The sequence below is a fragment of the Lipophrys pholis genome, assembly GCF_963383615.2.
Source record: "Lipophrys pholis genome assembly, chromosome: 22".
Taxonomy (NCBI): domain Eukaryota; kingdom Metazoa; phylum Chordata; class Actinopteri; order Blenniiformes; family Blenniidae; genus Lipophrys; species Lipophrys pholis.
The window spans coordinates 5,555,041-5,572,811 of record NC_137644.1 but is presented as its reverse complement, the minus strand read 5'-3'; the positions used below and the strand labels follow the sequence as shown (position 1 = coordinate 5,572,811).

Sequence of the window (17,771 nt, the reverse complement as noted above, 5' to 3'; positions counted from 1 at the left end):
GAGCCGCTTTCAGACGTGAAATGCATGAAATTTAGAGGTAAACGCGGAAGATTTGGCCATTTTTAAGCGGAAATGTAAGGGTGAACCTCCTTAACCCTTTCACTGAAACCGGCATAATCCTCAAAAAGGTCTGTCTTACCCACACACACACACACACACACACACATACACACACACACACACACACACACACACACACACACACACCCACACCCACACCACACACACACACACACACACACACACACACACACACACACACACAATCAGAGGGGATTTAAAGATTCAAACAGTGGTCTCAATAATTAGGCCGGTGGATTTGTGCCACTCTTCTCCGTCCGGCGGGATATAAGGCGACGCATAATTCAGGCCGACAAACCCTTTAAGTGGATTAATTAAAACCAACACTGCGGGGTCAGAGGTCAGGCCCCCCCAGCCCGCGTCGACCTCCTCCTCCTCCTCCTCCTCCTCCTCCTCCTCCTCCTCCTCCTCGTCTTCCTCCTCCATCTCACACTTTTCTAGCTTTTCCCTGCTGCCTCGCTGGGAGTGCACGAGAGCTGCAGGACGGACCGAGGCGATCGACTGAGCTTTTTCTTTTTCTTCATTATCCACCAATGTAAACGGTTCATAAAGCAAGTTAAATTCTAATAAATGAACAGAAACTTAGGCTGAATTTAGCAGAAAAACATTTTTGAAAAAATCCAGCGAATTAAGAAAACGAGTGTCGTAAAATCCGATACTTCGGTCAACCGTTTTCAACACGATACAGTAAAGATTTGAGTCTTTTGCGCTTTCCCATCCGTGCATCAGCCGAGCAGAATAAGAACGCTGCTGCTCATACAGCATCACAAATGAATAACAGTGACGAATAAATCCCAAATCTATTTTGCAGAGTAGGTGAATTTAATTGACTCAAACGGGACAGAACTGCTGCAGGAAGTCAATCTATTGGAGTGAGCTATTATAAATATACATTTAAACAGCAAAACCAATTATTATTGTGCATGTTTGTATTTTCTTCCCCGACCCAAAACAAAACACACACACACACACACTCCAATCTTCATCTCTGCCTCAACATCCAGCAGGATTCATCCAGATGGTAACAGAAGAAAAACCTGAGCTCTCCACTCTCCCCTCCCTTAATTGAATACAGAGCACACCTCGTGTGTGCGTGTGTGTGTGTGTGTGTGTGTGTGTGTGTGTGTGTGTGTGTGTGTGTGTGTGTGTGTGTGTGTGTGTGTGTGTGTGTGTGTGTGTGCTGGATGTAATCAGATGGAATTAATATGCATGCTGTTTCTCATTATGGAATAACTGAACTGCACTTCAGATATGTGACGTGCACCGCGAGAGGCACGGACGGATTGCTAACATCCATCCACAGCACCCTGCTGCCTGCACCACTCGTGTGTGTGTGTGTGTGTGTGTGTGTGTGTGTGTGTGTGTGTGTGTGTGTGTGTGTGTGTGTGTGTGTGTGTGTGTGTGTGTGTGTGTGTGTGTGTGTGCAGATACAGCGTATTAGATAGCAGAGATAGGAGAGGGTCTGACACGCCCTGTCGATGATCAGATAACATTCGTCACATGCGACGCCACATCTGAAGTAGAAACGTGAATCCAAGAAACTGTACCAATGCTGGAGCTTTTTTTTTTTTTCACCCCAATGGGAAACTTTTCAGCCTCTTTAATTTAACCGTTTTCATCAGCAGCGACTTGCTCTGTTATTCCATCGATCTTCTGATTTCAATCAAATCGTCCCCAAATCTCCAAAGTGACAAACGGCTAAATGTGGTGATGGCTCTCCTCGCGGAATCGTTCTTAAATGCGCAATGACAACAACAACAACTTGAATAAATAAATGCCCCGCTGCCTTGTCCCTGCTGTGTTCCGGTGTGTGTGTCTGTGTGTGCGTGTGTGTGTGTGTGTGTGTGTGTGTGTGTGTGTGTGTGTGTGTGTGTGTGTGTGTGTGTGTGTGTGTGTGTGTGTGAGACAGAGGTGAGCCTCATTAGAGAGGAAACAGCACCCAGGCGCTTCGTTATCACTGACGATCGTTGCTGGTTGGAGGTGGCGTTGTTTCTGTGTGTGTGTGTGTGTGTGTGTGTGTGTGTGTGTGTGTGTGTGTGTGTGTGTGTGTGTGTGTGTGTGTGTGTGTGTGTGTGTGTGTGTGTCTGTGAGACCCCGAGCAGAAGTGAGCGCCGGGCCGGGCCGTGTCGGGCTGGGTCGGGCCGGGCGGTAAAGCCGTTCTTTATTAAGATACGCCGCCTTCGGCGAGGGGACAGCTGCTCCTGTCTCTAATCTGAAAGAATTTAACGACTCCTTTCCTCAACGTTGTTTCGCTTCCAAATTTAAAGAAAAGAGGCAACCATGAAGCTAAAACTCCTTTTCCGGATGTACCTTTCCTGATCCCTTGACCTTTGACCTGTTCGGCTGCAGCCCGTGAGGTCAACGCGTCGATCATCCGCGGCAAAAATCGGCCACAAAGTGACATTTTTAAAGCCGGCAGGAGATCTGTCCCTGTTAAGCAAATAGACCGAGAGGAGAGGAGAGAGTGTGTCCACAGAGGACGGCTATTTATGTGTGTGTGTCAGGTCAGCCGCCTGCCCTTTTTCTGCGTTTCTGCGGTCATCTCCAGCTCGTTTGGATATGACATCATTGCCCCCCCTCTCCCTCCCCTCCCCTCCGTCCATCACAGAAATGTGACTGCTCCACATTACTCTGCTCATTTTCTATTTTGGATGTGTGGATGACGACACTGGGACGGAGGGCAGCGCGGGGGATGAGAGAGAGAAAGATAAAAGAATAATTCGGGGGGTCTTGAGGGTTCCGTCCTCGCGCTCCGCGTTTGCTAAAATAGAATTTGCGATAGTCCCCGCCGCTGCCGCCGAGTCTGTCGAGGGAATAATGACTTATTTATCAAATGGCTGAAATATTCAGGGACGGGGCCTTTTTGAATTCACAGGCTTTTTTTCTTCTTCTTTTTTTTCTGCCACGATGCTTAATGACAGTGAATCTATTCATAGTGATTTGCTGGTCCCAGATAGAGTGCCCGTGTCCTGCCTGGGAGACAAATAGCCATTTGACAAAACAAAACAAAACAAAAAATTTAAAAGTGCTCACTTGTGACAAAGTAGAGCCCTGAAAATGTTCACCCTTGACCTCAAGAGGGAATCAGATGTGCATCAGGACTGAATTCCTGTGCCAAAAGGAAAGGGGAAAATGGTTGTGTATGTTTTTTGCAGCTCTGGGGATGACATGTAATGTTTTCTAAAAAGCAGGCAATCTGCCATGAGGAAATGTTTCGAGAAAATTCCTGGAGGGGCTTTACTTTTTTCTTTTTTCTTTTTTCCCCCTCTTGCGCGCTTCATAACATTTGGAGGAGCCAGAATCATGTTTGGGAAGAGGGGGGGTGTAGGAGGGGGCAGGGGGGAGTTGTGTGGGGGAGGAGGGGAGGGCGGGGGTGGAGGTGATAAATGAGCGTTATTCTTACTTGCAGGCTGAAAATGTACGAAGTTTTCGGGGGCAAATGATGAAGACGAAGGGGAAGCAGTGGGGAGGTTTTAATGAGATGTACGCGGACACAGCTTGCATGCGTCAGATTCATTGGCAGGAGCAGAGGAAGAGGAAGAGGAGCGCACAAAGTAGCGGCCGGCGGAGGATCGCCAAACCGCGCGTAATTACGCACCGCGGCGAGCAGCATCACGGACGCGGCTCAGAAGGCGGCGACCTCCCGCCTGCGCCGCGTCCCACCCTCATTCTCTCCCCGGCAAAAAAGATTCAGAAAAGACACCACCGCCATATGGGCACTTCTGCCTCCGTCCCCTCTTTCCCCCTCTCTGCTTTATTTCCCCTTGTTCACAATGTCAGCCGCTTACCTTAACACGTTCCAGCTTTTCAGAGGGTCCAGGTCTGAAATTATAGAAACCATGGTCGACTGGGCTGGGCAGCACCGGGAGAGGGAGGGGGTGCGGCGGAAAAAGGTCGAAAGAAAAAGCGGCGCAAAGACTGTAAACTCCGTCTGCGAATGACAGCGATTGCTCGGATGCAACCCGTCCTGGTTGTTCAGTGGGTGATGAGCGCTGTCACAGCTCTCTCTCTCTCTCTCTCTCTCTCTCTCTCTCGCTCGCTCTCTCTCTCTCTCTCTCTCTCTCTCTTCCTCTCTCTCTCCGCCCCCTCCTGTACAAAGCCTGCGCGCTCTGCAGACGCGTCTCCAAGCTTCCTCCGGTCCTCCTCTCACATTCAGCCTGCCGCTGCTCGAAATGTAGACAAGTACAGTAGAAAAGAGTAAGCTAAAACGCATCCAACATTTTATTTTACCTCATTTTCAATTAACAGAAGAACATCGAGCGCGTGCGCATTTTACGCACGTAAAAATGCGCACGTCGCTCACATTAACCAGCTTCTGTGTTCTGTTTCGTGGATGCATTTTCTGCAGTTTCCAAATCAGAGGGTTTTAAAAAGGATAAAAAGCCTTCATTTGTTTAGAGACAGAAGAAAACGTTTTATTTCCTCCCCTATCTGCAAATAAATGATCAAACCAAATTGTGAAATTCATCACCAACTGGAACCACATGCCATTTGATATGCCACAGATTTTTTACAGCCGAGCCCTCATCGGGTGGGGTGGGGGACAGTTGTTCACTGGAAATGTAGAGCAGCCACAAGTTGGAGACATCCAACACAAGCCTGCAGATCATCTGACTTCCTGTCTGACACCACCACATCCTGTTGATAACTGCCTTTTTTTTTCTCCCCTCCTCTTGAAATGGCAGCAGTTGCGTCATACTTGGTTTAAGAAAAAAAAGAAAGAAAAAAAAAAAAAAAAAGGACAACACAGTGGCCAAGTCCCACCTTTTCAGAGCTCCTATCTGCAGATGAGACCAGATGGAAAGAAAACTGGAGCAGAAGACGGTGTCAGAAGTGTGTCTGTTTCACGTAATTGTCTGGGACAACAGAGCAGAGCGAGGCTGGACCAGCCTGCCAGAGCCTCTATGGCCACGGCACAAGCGCTTTGTTAACTTTCAGGGTTGTGATATTAGTCGTATAACGGTCGGGTTGACGGGAAACTGCTGCAGCTTCATTTTAAACGGCTTATTTGCGGGAAGAAAAACACAATCCAGTTGAGTTTGAGCTCGTCTTTTGTGCACTTTTAGTCTTCTTTGTTTTTTTTGTTTTTTTTACGTGCAAACAGAAAAGGATGAGATCCCGTCCGTCCAAAAGCTCAGATCTGAGCTCTTCTGCTGCTTTGAGGTCATTTCCCAGACGAGAGAAAGCAAAAAACAGACAATTTGAACTGGGCGTTGAACACACAGTAGGTAAGACATAACAGTAATGCGATGCTACAGCCCGGTGCGCTCAGCATCGGCATCCATACTGCACCGGCTTTAAATAGACTCAATTGGACATCTGCTTCACAGAGGAGGAGGAGGAGGAGGAGGAGGAGGAGGAGGATGGAGACAGTTGACAGCATCTCTCTCTCTCTCTCACTCTCTCTCCATTTCTGTCTCTCGTGCTTGTATAAAAACTAATGCTTGTGCAAACGCCCGCGTGCACGCACCACGGAGATCAAACAGAGTTTATCTCTCCTCCCGCATGGTTCTAATTCCTGCATGGTAATCACGTTGGCCGGCCCGACGCCTCCCGAGTAGGAGTAGCTGCAGCCGCGCACGTAAGCGACGCACACAAACACCTGTCTGCAGGAGAGAATAGACGGGCCAGACTACCCACTGCAAGCTTTTAATTATCTATTCTGCAACCTGTTTCCCTCTTTATGTAAAAAATGCTGTTTTCATGTCGCCGCTATACAACATCGAAGCAATCCTGATGTCTCAATTGGCTCGTTTCAAGATTCCCCTTTGTTTGGTGTGTTTATGTTTGTGCAGAAATTCAACCTGAAATCAAATGTTCAACTTACAAAAGTGACTTGAGGCAATGGAAGAAATGTGAACTAAAAGGCAGAGAAGTGTTTCTTTTTTTTCTTCCTTCTCCTTCTTCTTCTTCAATGAAGCCAATTTTTGGGGGATAACATTGGCCAATTTGGTTTTCTGGCTGAACTATTTTGATAAAACACGAAAGGATTTGATAATTAAGTGAATGAAACTGGGGATTTTTGTGCAATTTCAAGAAATGACACGTCGATGAAAGCCAAAGAGGGAGGGGAGTCCTCCAACTGAAATGGTCTGAGACACATAAAACATAAAACTGTAGGTTTATTTCTGCTGGATGTTTTTTTTTTTTTTAATTCTTCTTATTCCACCACTCAGACTTGTTTATGTGAGTTATTAAAGTTGTGTTGTTGGGTTTTTTTAGGTTTTGTGTTACTTTGTTTCACCCTGATTGTTCAAGAGTTTGCTTTTATTCACTTAATTCACAACGCCCTGATTAGAGCGTCTTCCCCCCACCAACATCTGGATTATAGAACATCTTCCTCCCTCTTACTGATGATAAGCACTTTAGTTTGCGGTAGGAAACCACAATGATACCACTACATGCACAATACGGGCCTAACAACAGGGGACTATTAAATGTAACAGGTTACAGTACTTCTGAAGCAGTAACTTTACTTAAATCCACATTTTTGTGAGATTACTAGCTTCCATTCCTCCAGCCAGTTTCCGACATTTGCCGAAGATGTTGTGTGCAAGTTGCAGGTGTTTGTGTGCTTTTGGCTCCTGACAGCAGAAACAATGGGGGATCTGGTGAGTCAAAAAAGCATGAGAAAGGTGTGCCAGCGTGGCGCAAAACACAATTCACACTCGTGCTCTCTGAGCCGCGTATGCAAATGAGCGGAGTCGGCCGCCTCTGCGTGCGCACACGCCCGGCACCGTCAGTGCCTGTTTGAACTCACTGATCCCATTATTCAGCAAAGGATTAAGAAGACTTGGACTCTTATTGGCAGGTAAGCAAGGGGTGCGTATCAGGTGCACATGCGTGTTCCTCATAGAACGGCGTGTGCAAAACAATATCAGCGTGATAAGCACCTTGTAGCCCCCTCCCAGGGTCTTTATTCAACAGAATCAGGCAGATCTGAGGACAGGCCTTGTGGTTTATGTCATCGCGTGTGTGTGCGTGTGCGTGTGTGTGTGTGTGTGTGTGTGTGTGTGTGTGTGTGTGTGTGTGTGTGATGTGCATTTCAAATCTAAACAAAGTCACTGTATCTTAAAACCACCCACAGAATAGAGATTCCCATTTAGGGGAGGGGGGGTGGGGGGGGGGGTTGAGAGGCAGAAAAAATAAGCAGGGGAGAGGATGTGGATGAAATAAGTATAGGGGGATTATTTCATAAACGACAGAATTTTCTTTTCTGTGCAAGTCATTTGATCCTGTCAAATATGCCTAAAGCCATACGCCCACGTGCTCATTGTCTGAAAAATGCTCCGTTTATGAGAATCAACCCCCCCTTTTTCAAACAATGAGAGGAGTGTTTGGCTGCTCGGCTCCGCGTCGCTTCCACCGACCGCGGCAATCGGCATGAAAAAAAAAAATAAAAACCAACAAAAAAAACAAAAAAAAAACAGGAGAAGGCAAATGAGATTTAAATCGGGGGACGAAAAGTGGCTCGCGCACGCCCAGGAGAGCGGTCCACTGAGGGCTGTTTGTTTGTTTGTTTGTCCCACGCTGCAATCAGCGAGCTGAACTTGCAGAAGGCCTCGGTGTGCTGTGTTTACCTCCAGGACAGCGGCCGCGGATGCAGAATAAACAGGGCGGGCTCGCTCTCCCATCTGGACCAGTCTGCATCTCCGTCGACTCCGGGACGGAGGGCTGAACGTTCAGACGTGTACGGGACGCTGCACTAACTTCCTTGACTTTTAGCACACCTATTACCTCCCCGAACGCAAACAGTCACCGTCAAGAGGAGACTTAAGGCCTAACAATGTTGGTAAAATGAGCCTGCATGCACACGAGTCACAAAAATGTTCAAAACATGTCCACGCACATGGGTTTTCAAACATTTTGGGAACTTTGCATTCACTTACGATCATTTCTTGCAAACTTAAGACAGCGTTTACACCAAAAGCTTTTCGAATTTTGGTTTCAGAAAAGTTTCACGTTTCTACGCCAACATTTTGAAAATGATGTCTGTTTGCACGGAATTGATAGAAACGCTGCGAAACATGTAGTTCTCATGTTGACCCCCACCCCCACCCCCAGATGGTTTCTGGAGGATGAAATGCCAGGAAACACGTCAGTAAATACCCCAGTAAAGATAAACAAAAATAGATGTATATTGTGGAAAATGAGTCTATGTGTTCTTTACAGAAAAAAAAAAAAAAAAAAGAGAGTGATATTTCTCTTCTACTTGTATCCGAGCAGAACAACTACAAATAAACACTCTTGTTTATTCCCCGAAGACGCGGCAGTGTAAAGATTTTTTACCAACCGATCCCAAATTATCACAGAGTTTTCAGCCAAACTTGGCAATATTGCCCGAGTCTCTATCGCTCTGCTTCTCTTTTTGGGAGGGCTGACAAATGATGCACTCACAGCAAGTGGAAAGGAAACGGAGAAGAGGAAGAGAAAGCGCTTGGCAGGGAAACGTCCAAGCGAATCGGGCGAGAGAGATAGAGAGAGAGAGAGAGAGAGAGAGAAAGAGAGAGAGAGAGAGAGAGAGATAAAATGCAGAGAATGAGCGATTGAACCGGTGTGGGAGAGAGAGAGAGAGAGAGAGTGGGTGGGTGAGAAAGAGAGGGAGGAGGTGGAGGAGGAGGTGGAGGATATATTTAGAGCTGCTCCTAATCAACTTCTCCGTCAGTTTGTGTCTGTGGGGGTGAAAGGCAGAGCGAGAGCGAGTGAGAGAGGGAGGGAGGAAGCCACACAAGTTCAACACTGAAAATCGATATTCAGCCCACTCGCTCGCTGAAAGCCGCGGCCAGAGAGGAAGAAGGGAAGAGAAAGTGAAAGAGGAAAAAGGACAGGAGGAGGCAGAGACAGCAGAGACTGCAGGATGAGTAGTTTAGTGTTTATCTGTAATGGCGATGCCGTCATTCATGCAGAGTGGTTCCAACTTTGAAAGGTCTAGTCGCCTCAGTTCGCCGAAGCACAACTCCAAACTTTCTATTTTGTCACGATGGCTGGTTGGTCAGTCGGTTGGTCAGTCGGCTGGTCAGTCGGATGGTCAGTCGGATGGTTGGTTGGTTGGTTGCCAGCGCTTCAATAACCGTCTATAACCCGACAAGAAACTGCTAAAATGGAGATGACCACAACAGTTTGACGAACTCAAGATACCTCATATCAGTTTTGGCTCATGACAATTTCAAACCCTCGTCTTGTGGTGATTGGTTGGTTGATTGGTTGGTTGATTGGTTGGTTGATTGGTTGGTTGGTTGGTTGGTTGGTTGGTTGATTGATTGCTTGGTTGGTTGATTGATTGCTTGGTTGGTTACCAAGGCAACAAAACCAGCAATAAACCTACAAGCAACTGCCAGAACTACAGACACTTTGACTGACTTGAGACGCCTCATATTAGCTTTGGTTGATCATAACTTCAAACTCTCGATTTTGTCATATTTTTGGTCGGTTGGCTGGTTGCTGGGCTACGACACCTTACCATCCCTACCGGCAGCTGCAAGAACGAAGACAACCCCAACTAATTCAACACACCTCGTGTCAGTTTTTGCTGATGACCACTTCCCTCTCCATGTCACCTTGTGTTGGTTGGTTGGTGCCAACTCATGGTCCTGCACGTCAACTGCATCGTCTCCGTGGAAAAAGACGGCGTTTTCAAACCGACGTGCGTGATGAGGGCCACATGCCGCACATGAGCCGCCGGTTGCCCGTAATTTACGACAGTTCTGATGCAGAACAAACGCATGAAACTGATTCAGGTTGTTTAAGGTTCTCGTAAGAGTTCCGAAAACGTTGAAACGTGGTACGATTTTACGCCACGGGTCACTCCCACCATTTGTGTTTGGGAGTTTGTGTGCGCGCATATCGACGGGACTGACCGAGGGTCAATACTGCGTGGGCCATAATGAAGCCGAGATGCAGGAATGATGGCAACCAACACATTTAATAAAGGACGGGGGAGGAGGAGGGGGGGGGGGGGGGCTTGAGCTCATATACAGTAGCTTCTTTTAAGCTTCTTCCCCCATCACTGCCCAACATCTCTCATTAGCCGATGATCGATCTCACCTCTGTGTAGCCCACACAGAGAAAACGCAATTAGAGCATCGACCAAACGATTGTGTGAACTGGTGATCGATAGGCAATCATCACCTGCGACGGGGCAGGAAGGCAGGTTATGGAGACGGGTGGGGGGGCCAGCGCAAGAGGTGAGTCCGGGGTGAAGGAGCGCTGAGGGAACGCTGAACCGAATGCGGAGGTGAGAGAGCGAAGGAGTAAATCAACAGCTAATAACGGAAGACGAGGAGCCGTTGGTGCACGTGGTCAAATTCCTCCTGAAGGCTGTTGGTCAAAACTGAATGAGCGCATGGAGCCCTAATTCTGGACATCGCCACCTTTTCATATGTGTGCATGGAAACACGGTGGAGTTTTTGAAAAAAAAAAAAAATAAATCGCAGAAGGCTAAAGTTATTGAAGTGAAGAGTTTTAATTAAAATACAGCTAACTGAGCCTCACATGGAGTATTTCCCCTTCGACATCTTTACTGGTCACTTTGTTTTCTGTGTATTGGCAAAGTGTAACATTCTTTTAAACCATCAGCTGAATCCTATTTCAATTCATGAAGTTGCTGAGTGTTTTTCTTGGTACGGCTTGTCATTGAGTCAGATCAGAGGGAACCGAAGCCCCGCGGTCCTGTTTCCATGACGATTTCAAGTGAGAACGCAACTTTCATTGGTGCTTTGGGGCTCCGTTTAACACGACAACAGTACTACCGAAAAAGCAACTTCTCCATGTGGAACTTTTTGAAAATCCTCTAAATCTGTCTCCGTTTCCACGGCAACGAGGGAGGACACCACTTTTCGGAAACGCTCCGACTCTGTCTCCGTGGAAACGAAAGGAAATGAAACATTTTGAAAACGCTCCGGATCCGTGTCGACGGGAGGAAAACGAAACTTTTCTGAAACGCCACTATAGTGCGAGCGCACCACGGCCATCGTAACTCCATTAATATATGGACAGTATAGAAACCACGTATTGTTTACTGCATGTGCCTCCTTAGTGTCCGGTTGTCATTGTAGAATTTAGCCCGTTAGCCTCATTGACGTGCCTGTTACCGCAGCTCTACACCCTTTTAGAATCATCGATTCATCATTCTGCAGCTCGCATTGATCTGAGTGGGAAAATTACAGAGAACAAACGACACTACGATAAACACCGCTGACCTCTGTCTCTCTCAGGACATAATTATTGTTGAACCACGTTTTACTTAAAGCTTGTTACGTCCCTCCTTCTGCTGGGTGCTATTACAATAATAAGAATAAACTGGCCAGAGCGGCACAGGAGGAAGACGTAAACCTATAAAGTGCAGAGCAACATTTGGGGCTTTTCGTCTTCTGAACGTCTAATTTGGTTGTTTTATCCTTCATTAAACCTCTTTTTCAAAGTTCCTTTTCTGGCAATAATTAAACCTTTTGAAAACTCATTTCTCTTTCATGACACACGTATTTGAGGAAAATCCGCTTCTGTGTTACATATGCTTTGACATACAGTTATTTCTCTAAATAATATTTACTTGATTAACTAGCACTTTCTAAAGTTACTTCTGTAATCCTTTTGGAAGAATTGGGCATTGTCCTAACATGCAGCTGTATTAGCCTTGTGTTGGTGTGTCACAACCGGGCCGTCAGTGGGAGGAAGATGCTCTATAATGTGGATGTTAGTTGGAAGAAGATGCTCTATAATGTGGATGTTAGTTGGAGGAAAATGGTCTACAATCTGGATGTTAGAGGAGGAAGATGCTCTATAATCTGGATGTTAGTTGGAGGAAGATGCTCCATAATCTGGATGTTAGTTGGAGGCAGATGCTCTATAATCTGGATGTTCGTTGGAGGAATATGCTCTATAATGTGGCTGTTAGTGGAGGCAGATGCTCTGTAATGTGGATGTTCGTTGGAGGAAGATGCTCTATAATCTGGATGTTCGTGGAGGCAGATGCTCTATAATCTGCATGTTCGTTGGAGGCAGATGCTCTATAATCTGGATGTTAGTTGGGCGAAGATGCTCTATAATCTGCATGCTAGTTGGAGGAAGCTGCTCTATAATCTGGATGTTAGTTGGAGGAAGATGCTCTATAATCTGGATGTTAGTTGGAGGAAGATGCTCTATACACTGGATGTTAGTTGGAGGAAGATGCTCTATAATCTGGATGTTAGTTGGAGGAAGATGCTCTATAATCTGGATGTTGAAGGTTGACGTTCAAATCCCACTGCAGGTTGCACCAGGAAAGTTTGTGCCTCCTCAAATATGGATTACGACCCCTGAAGGGAGCAGCTGAAAGACGATCGTCATCCCTCGTATGTGCGACAGCGACACGCGGCGATTGGCTTAATAAGTTTCCAGCGAAAGAAACAGACACGTGGGCGGCGATTTCTCCTCCCTATGCTAAATATTCCGGCAAAGAACAGGCTGAAACTTCTGGATTTAGGAATAATAAAAAAAAACACTCCGATCTCTTTTTTTCCTGGTAAATGTTGTGTTGGGTTATGAAAGTAGTGGGCATGCTTTAACAAGAAGTACCCGCACTTCCTGCACCGCGGAGAGGCGGCCTCATTGCTTCCTGCATAAATCCTGTACATTTATTCTCCTCCTCTCTCTCTCTCTCTCTCTCTCATTTCCTCCTCTGTGTTGCATTGTCTCTCACTCTCACTCCCACTCCCTCTCACCCTTCTCCATCGCCGCGTCTCTGCTTCATGCCGTTCACCCAATTTCCTCTCCATCTCTTTTCTCTGTATGAATAGCTTTAAAAGCATTATGCGCCACACCGATTCACTCATATAGTGAATAAAATAATGCTCAGGGTCTAAACTAGGCTTTGACATGGATTTTTCCAGGCAGGCACCAAAATCGCTGTTTTTTTTTTAAATCAGAGATGCTGGATGTATTGGGTCCTAAATTTTAAACCTCACCCATCAAAAAAGCATTTTGACGGATCATTATATGAAAGGACGTCGGATCGATGTTGATCATCACACTCAATACGACTCTTTTGAAGGGTTTTCATACATAATGTCATAAAAAAAATTTTTTTTTAAAAAACACCTATTGAGCATTCGATGTGATTTATGCGTCGTGGGTTCATCTCTATATACCGCTCCATGTATATATTCTTAAGTTTGCATCAATCCACGAGCTCAGGGGCATCGCAAAGCCTGTCGTTTAATGGTGCGGCCCAGGGGAAAGTGCAGAAGCAGGCGGCGTGCTCGGCCCATAAAAATATATGTGCGGTCAGAACCACAAACACTTTGATTTATCCCTCTGACTGCGTGTCGGCGCTGGAGCAGCTTCTGCTCGCCGCATACGTTTCTCTTCTGCTTTCTAACATCTCCTCCGGATCCCTCGGGTGACGTGTTGTGAAGTGTACACAATGAGTTTCTCCGCGTGCCACTATGATATACTCTCGGAGTTAATAGGTCAACGCTTCTCAGTGTTTAATAATCTCCACCCGTGGATCTATTCTCCTTCGGTTTCTGCAATTTACTGGTTAAAATGGCTAACTCTTGACTGGAGCACAATGTACAATATGTTTAAACAATTATCTGGCATTCACTCCACCAGAGGGCGCCGCCACGAATGATTACAGCGCTCAGGACAAATTTAATGTTGGTTCTGTTCTACCTTTTTTACGCCATTTTAGCATTTTAAGTTTTTCTTAGCTGGACAGATGTGGGTGGGGAGTTTGTGGTCGTCTCCTGGAGAGGATATATACTCTTTGCTGCATTTTTTTATTGTATAAAAAATGTTTTATTAATGCAATTTGATCAATTGATTGAAAGCCTTTTCTTTCAGCTAATGTACCCCCTTTTTATTGCTCATTTTAGTCATTTTAACTGCTTCACATTGTTTTTGTTTAACCTTTTTAATAATTTAGCTTTTTTTTTTTTTAACCATTTGTAGCTTTACTCTGGCGATAAGTCTTTCAAATAAAAACAAAAATAGTATGGTGTGTGACTAAAAAGATAGTGTTGGGAGCCACATCTAATTTGGTTAAATCCCGTTCTTATCCTGCGCATGCAGCTCTCACGAAGGGAATAAAACTAGAGAAAATACCACACAAATCCTGATCCGTCAGAGGCAACCACGGTACCCCCCCTCCCTCTCTCTCTCCGATGGCCTCGGTATCGATCCGGCTCCATAGAGCTGGTGGAGGGAGTCCGTTTGTTAAACAACACCTGATGGGAACTCTCTCTCTGTCTCCGGTGCCGTGGTCATTTGTGCTAAAAGGTCAGAGATCACACTGAGCAGCAGCCAATTAAAGGCCGGCAGATTTGACTCAAAGAGGAAACCATCTCCAACCACATCTGTGGACTCTCGCCCCGGGGGGCCCCCGGGGGCCCCCGGGGCCTCGTTTCTAATAACCACCCCTCCTGTGTCTCCGCTCCACCTGTCCACCGAACCGACCGCTGTACTTTTATATCTCTCTTTCAGCAGCCGCCAGCAGACATTCACCTTCGAGAAATGTTTACGTGCATGTCTGTTTCTTTTATCACTCCGGCGCGGAGCGCGCCCCTCCCCGGTGTGCAGACGGAGCTCTCGGTTTGCCGCCGGTGTGCAGGTCAGCGGGAGCCAGCACACTCCATTTCCCATGCTGCCGCGGGGGCCGGGCCGAGGGCAGGACGGCGCGGCATTCGCCGGCTCAATGAAACGAGTCTGCGCTGGGTTGTGTGTGTGTGTGTGTGTGTGTGTGTGTGTGTGTGTGTGTGTGTGTGTGTGTGTGTGTGTGTGTGTGTGTGTGTGTGTGTGTGTGTGTGTGTGTGTGTGTGTGCGCGCGCCGTATGGGGAGGGCTGGGAGGTCAGAGATGCGTGCGTGTGTGTGCGTGTGTGTCTTTGTGTGTGTTAGCGTATTACACTCTCTCTGGTTCAAAATGGCACGCTGACAAGTCAAAGGCTCATCCATCATTCCGCAGCACAGCGCCGTAGTGATATTTATGGCTGTCTGGTGCTGCATATTGCGCATGTGTGTCACAGGAGTGGATGGAGAGTGAGGACGAGTGCAAAACTACTACTACAAAAAAAAAAAAAAAAAAAGAGAGCTGAAAGTCTTTCTGAGGTCTGCTTCAAGTCAAAAGAGGAAATTACTGTCATGTGCTTACGTGCTGACTATTAACTCAAGTATGGCTCGATCAAAGAGAGCTGGTCAGTTCGGGTTTGGCAGTTAGATTGCGTGTGAAGGGGAACAATGTCATCCCTGATAGAGAAGGTAAATGGATTGCATGTTGATAAGACTCTTTTTTTTTTTTTTTTTTATAGTGAAAAACAAGATCTGAGAGTCTCTGACCCAAACTTCCTGTTCAGATCTTGGCCAAGGACGGCGGAGAAAAAGAAAAATCAAAAAGCCTCAGCTCAAACCACAAAATGTGGCGTTGACGCCTACACCTACACGGCTTCTCTTTACAGTCTATGCGAGAAGGCGAAGCAGGTTTTTTTTTTTTTTCTTCCTTTGGGGTCTTGTGTTGCCTCAGATTCTGGTTTACGTTCAGTTTCAACAAATGTTAAGAGTTACAGACCGATAGGAGTTTAAATGCGGCATCACCAAGCACCGCGTTTTCTCCCTCTGCATGAAGTAAACAAAGTAGATTTACTGCCTTTTGGAATGAACTTAAACAGTAGAGATCATCTTCATGAACTCCACTTAAAAAGTGGACTTTTGTCTAAAAAAGTACTAAATTTCCTCCCTTTTATAGTTCAGAACATTGTTTTGCAATCATAAAAACACATGATCCAACAAAGTAGAATTTAGTTACTTATGAGGACTGTCTATTAATGCATTTCAACGTTTTAGAAAGATCAATGCACGTTGGTTCCACCGTCTTACATCCCGTTTCACCGAGTCCTCAGACCTGATCCTCTCAACAGAACCAGTATTGTGTTGGTGTGTGATCGACGAATGATTCTCATTGAGGGAAAACAGAAAAACTGTGAGAAAATTCTCGTCGCTGCTCAGCGACCACAACGCCTCCCGCGACATTCTCCGGCTCGCACTCTGTCGGCTGACGTCTGACTTGCGCTGCGTGCGGACAAATAAGGAAAATCCAACTTGTTTCGAAACTTATTTCAGTTTTCACCCCCCAATCAAAGGAAACAAGTCAGAAGCTAATTAAATTCCACTTCTGCCCACACACACACCCCTCCTCCTCCTCGGCTGCGTTAACGCCGCGCAATCCAAATCTTCCTCAAAAACGATGAATGAGGTGAATAATCAGTGGCTGGAGCGTTGCAGAGGAGTGCAGGGAGCTCATAGTGGAGGAGGAGGTTGCAGACTGCAGCTAAAAACAAACTCCTAATGAAGCGAACGGCGTTATTAAGAGCCAGAGATGTCATCATCTCTGGATGTGTGGTTTATAGACTCTGACTTCTTGCTTTTGGAAGCAGTGGGTGGGAGAGAGAGGAAAAAAAAAAAAACAGCGCTGCCAAGACATTGTTTCGTAACGTTCGGCACCGCTCCTGACAACCCGCGAGCCGGTTTCACTGGCCGGACGAGAAGCGTTTGCTTTCCTCGCCGGTCCCGCGGCAACGCCATCCCACACACACTCACCTCTGAGAAACCCAGCTGGAGGCCGAGCCGAGGAGGAGACGAGGGAGGCTGGTCGGAGGAGAGGAAGGCTCTGCAAAACAAGTGGGGGAAGTGTGTGGGGGGGGGGGGGGGGTCAAACAACAACAACAACAACCTTTGTTGGAGTGTTGTGTCACCAACGCTGAAGTACATCAGACTGTGTTTGCAATGAAGTTTTGGGAAAACGCACGTCCACACCAGGGCCGGGATTAAAAGAACACGGTCATCTGTTTCTCATTGTGGAGGAATCTTCTGAGCTTCTTCCAAACCCCTCCCTCCCCCATCCCCCATCCCTCCCTCCCTCCCTCCCTCCCTCCCCCATCCCTCCCTCCCTCCCTCCCCCATCCCTCCCTCCCTCCCTCCCTCCGCAGCATTTCCTGCAGCTCAAAACTGTAAATGTTGAACACGGCATGAGGAAACAGGTTAATGAGGAGTTGGCAGTGTTCCGTGTGACAGATTTACACTGATGAACACTAAAACGCACGACAGGTAATGCTCCTTTTATCCCTCCGTCTTCTTCAGGGATGCACTGATACTGATACCGATACCGATACCGATACCGATACCAATACCGATACCGATGGTTTCACGTTGAGGTTTATTTTCAGTATCAGTATTATTTTCAACAAAGAAAAACTTGAAAGATCAAAGTTAAATATTATCAAGGCGCTGTTTCACTGGTCCGGCCCCCCTAAAGGTAAACTTAGGCTGAATGCGGAACTAAAATGTGTTTGGCATCCCTGATCGATACAAATACAAGAAGACAAAACGTCTCACTGGATCGTGCACGGAATCCTCGAGAACGTTCATCCCGAATCATGAAGAGGAAGTTTGGAGGAAAAGAGAAAAGAGACATTACTGCAGAATGGAAAGCATCTAAATCTCATAAGGAAATGTTTTATCACTGTTTTCTGCTACACGGAGCGTCATGTGACCGCGATGAGAGGGAGGCTGGTCGAGGCTTCGGGGAAGAAGCGGAGGAGGAGGAGGAGGAGGAGGAGGAGGAAGAGGGAGGGTGTACAAAGCTGAGCTGTCAGAAACCCCCGGGTCAAAGCTCCGCAGAGAAGGAAAAAAAAAAAAGGACCAGCTCAGCTTTCACGTCCAG

The 17,771-nt window shown here is 46.7% G+C and overlaps 1 protein-coding gene across 8 annotated transcripts in view; it reads right to left on the bottom strand.

Moving 5' to 3' along the window:
* Positions 1–4,645, bottom strand: part of celf2 (cugbp, Elav-like family member 2) — a 235,934-nt gene extending 231,289 nt beyond the window's left edge. For 4 of the 8 annotated variants that reach the window (XM_080491979.1, XM_080491981.1, XM_080491974.1 and 1 more), the window contains exon 1: positions 3,870–4,109. In XM_080491979.1, the coding sequence (XP_080348105.1) occupies positions 3,870–3,922 (53 nt within the window). In that variant the 5' untranslated portion in view covers positions 3,923–4,109. Of the gene's footprint in view, positions 1–3,869 lie in introns of all 8 variants that reach the window. The other 4 variants (XM_080491978.1, XM_080491976.1, XM_080491975.1 and 1 more) reach the window with 4 other exon arrangements.
* Between the last annotated feature and the right edge of the window lie 13,126 nt (positions 4,646–17,771).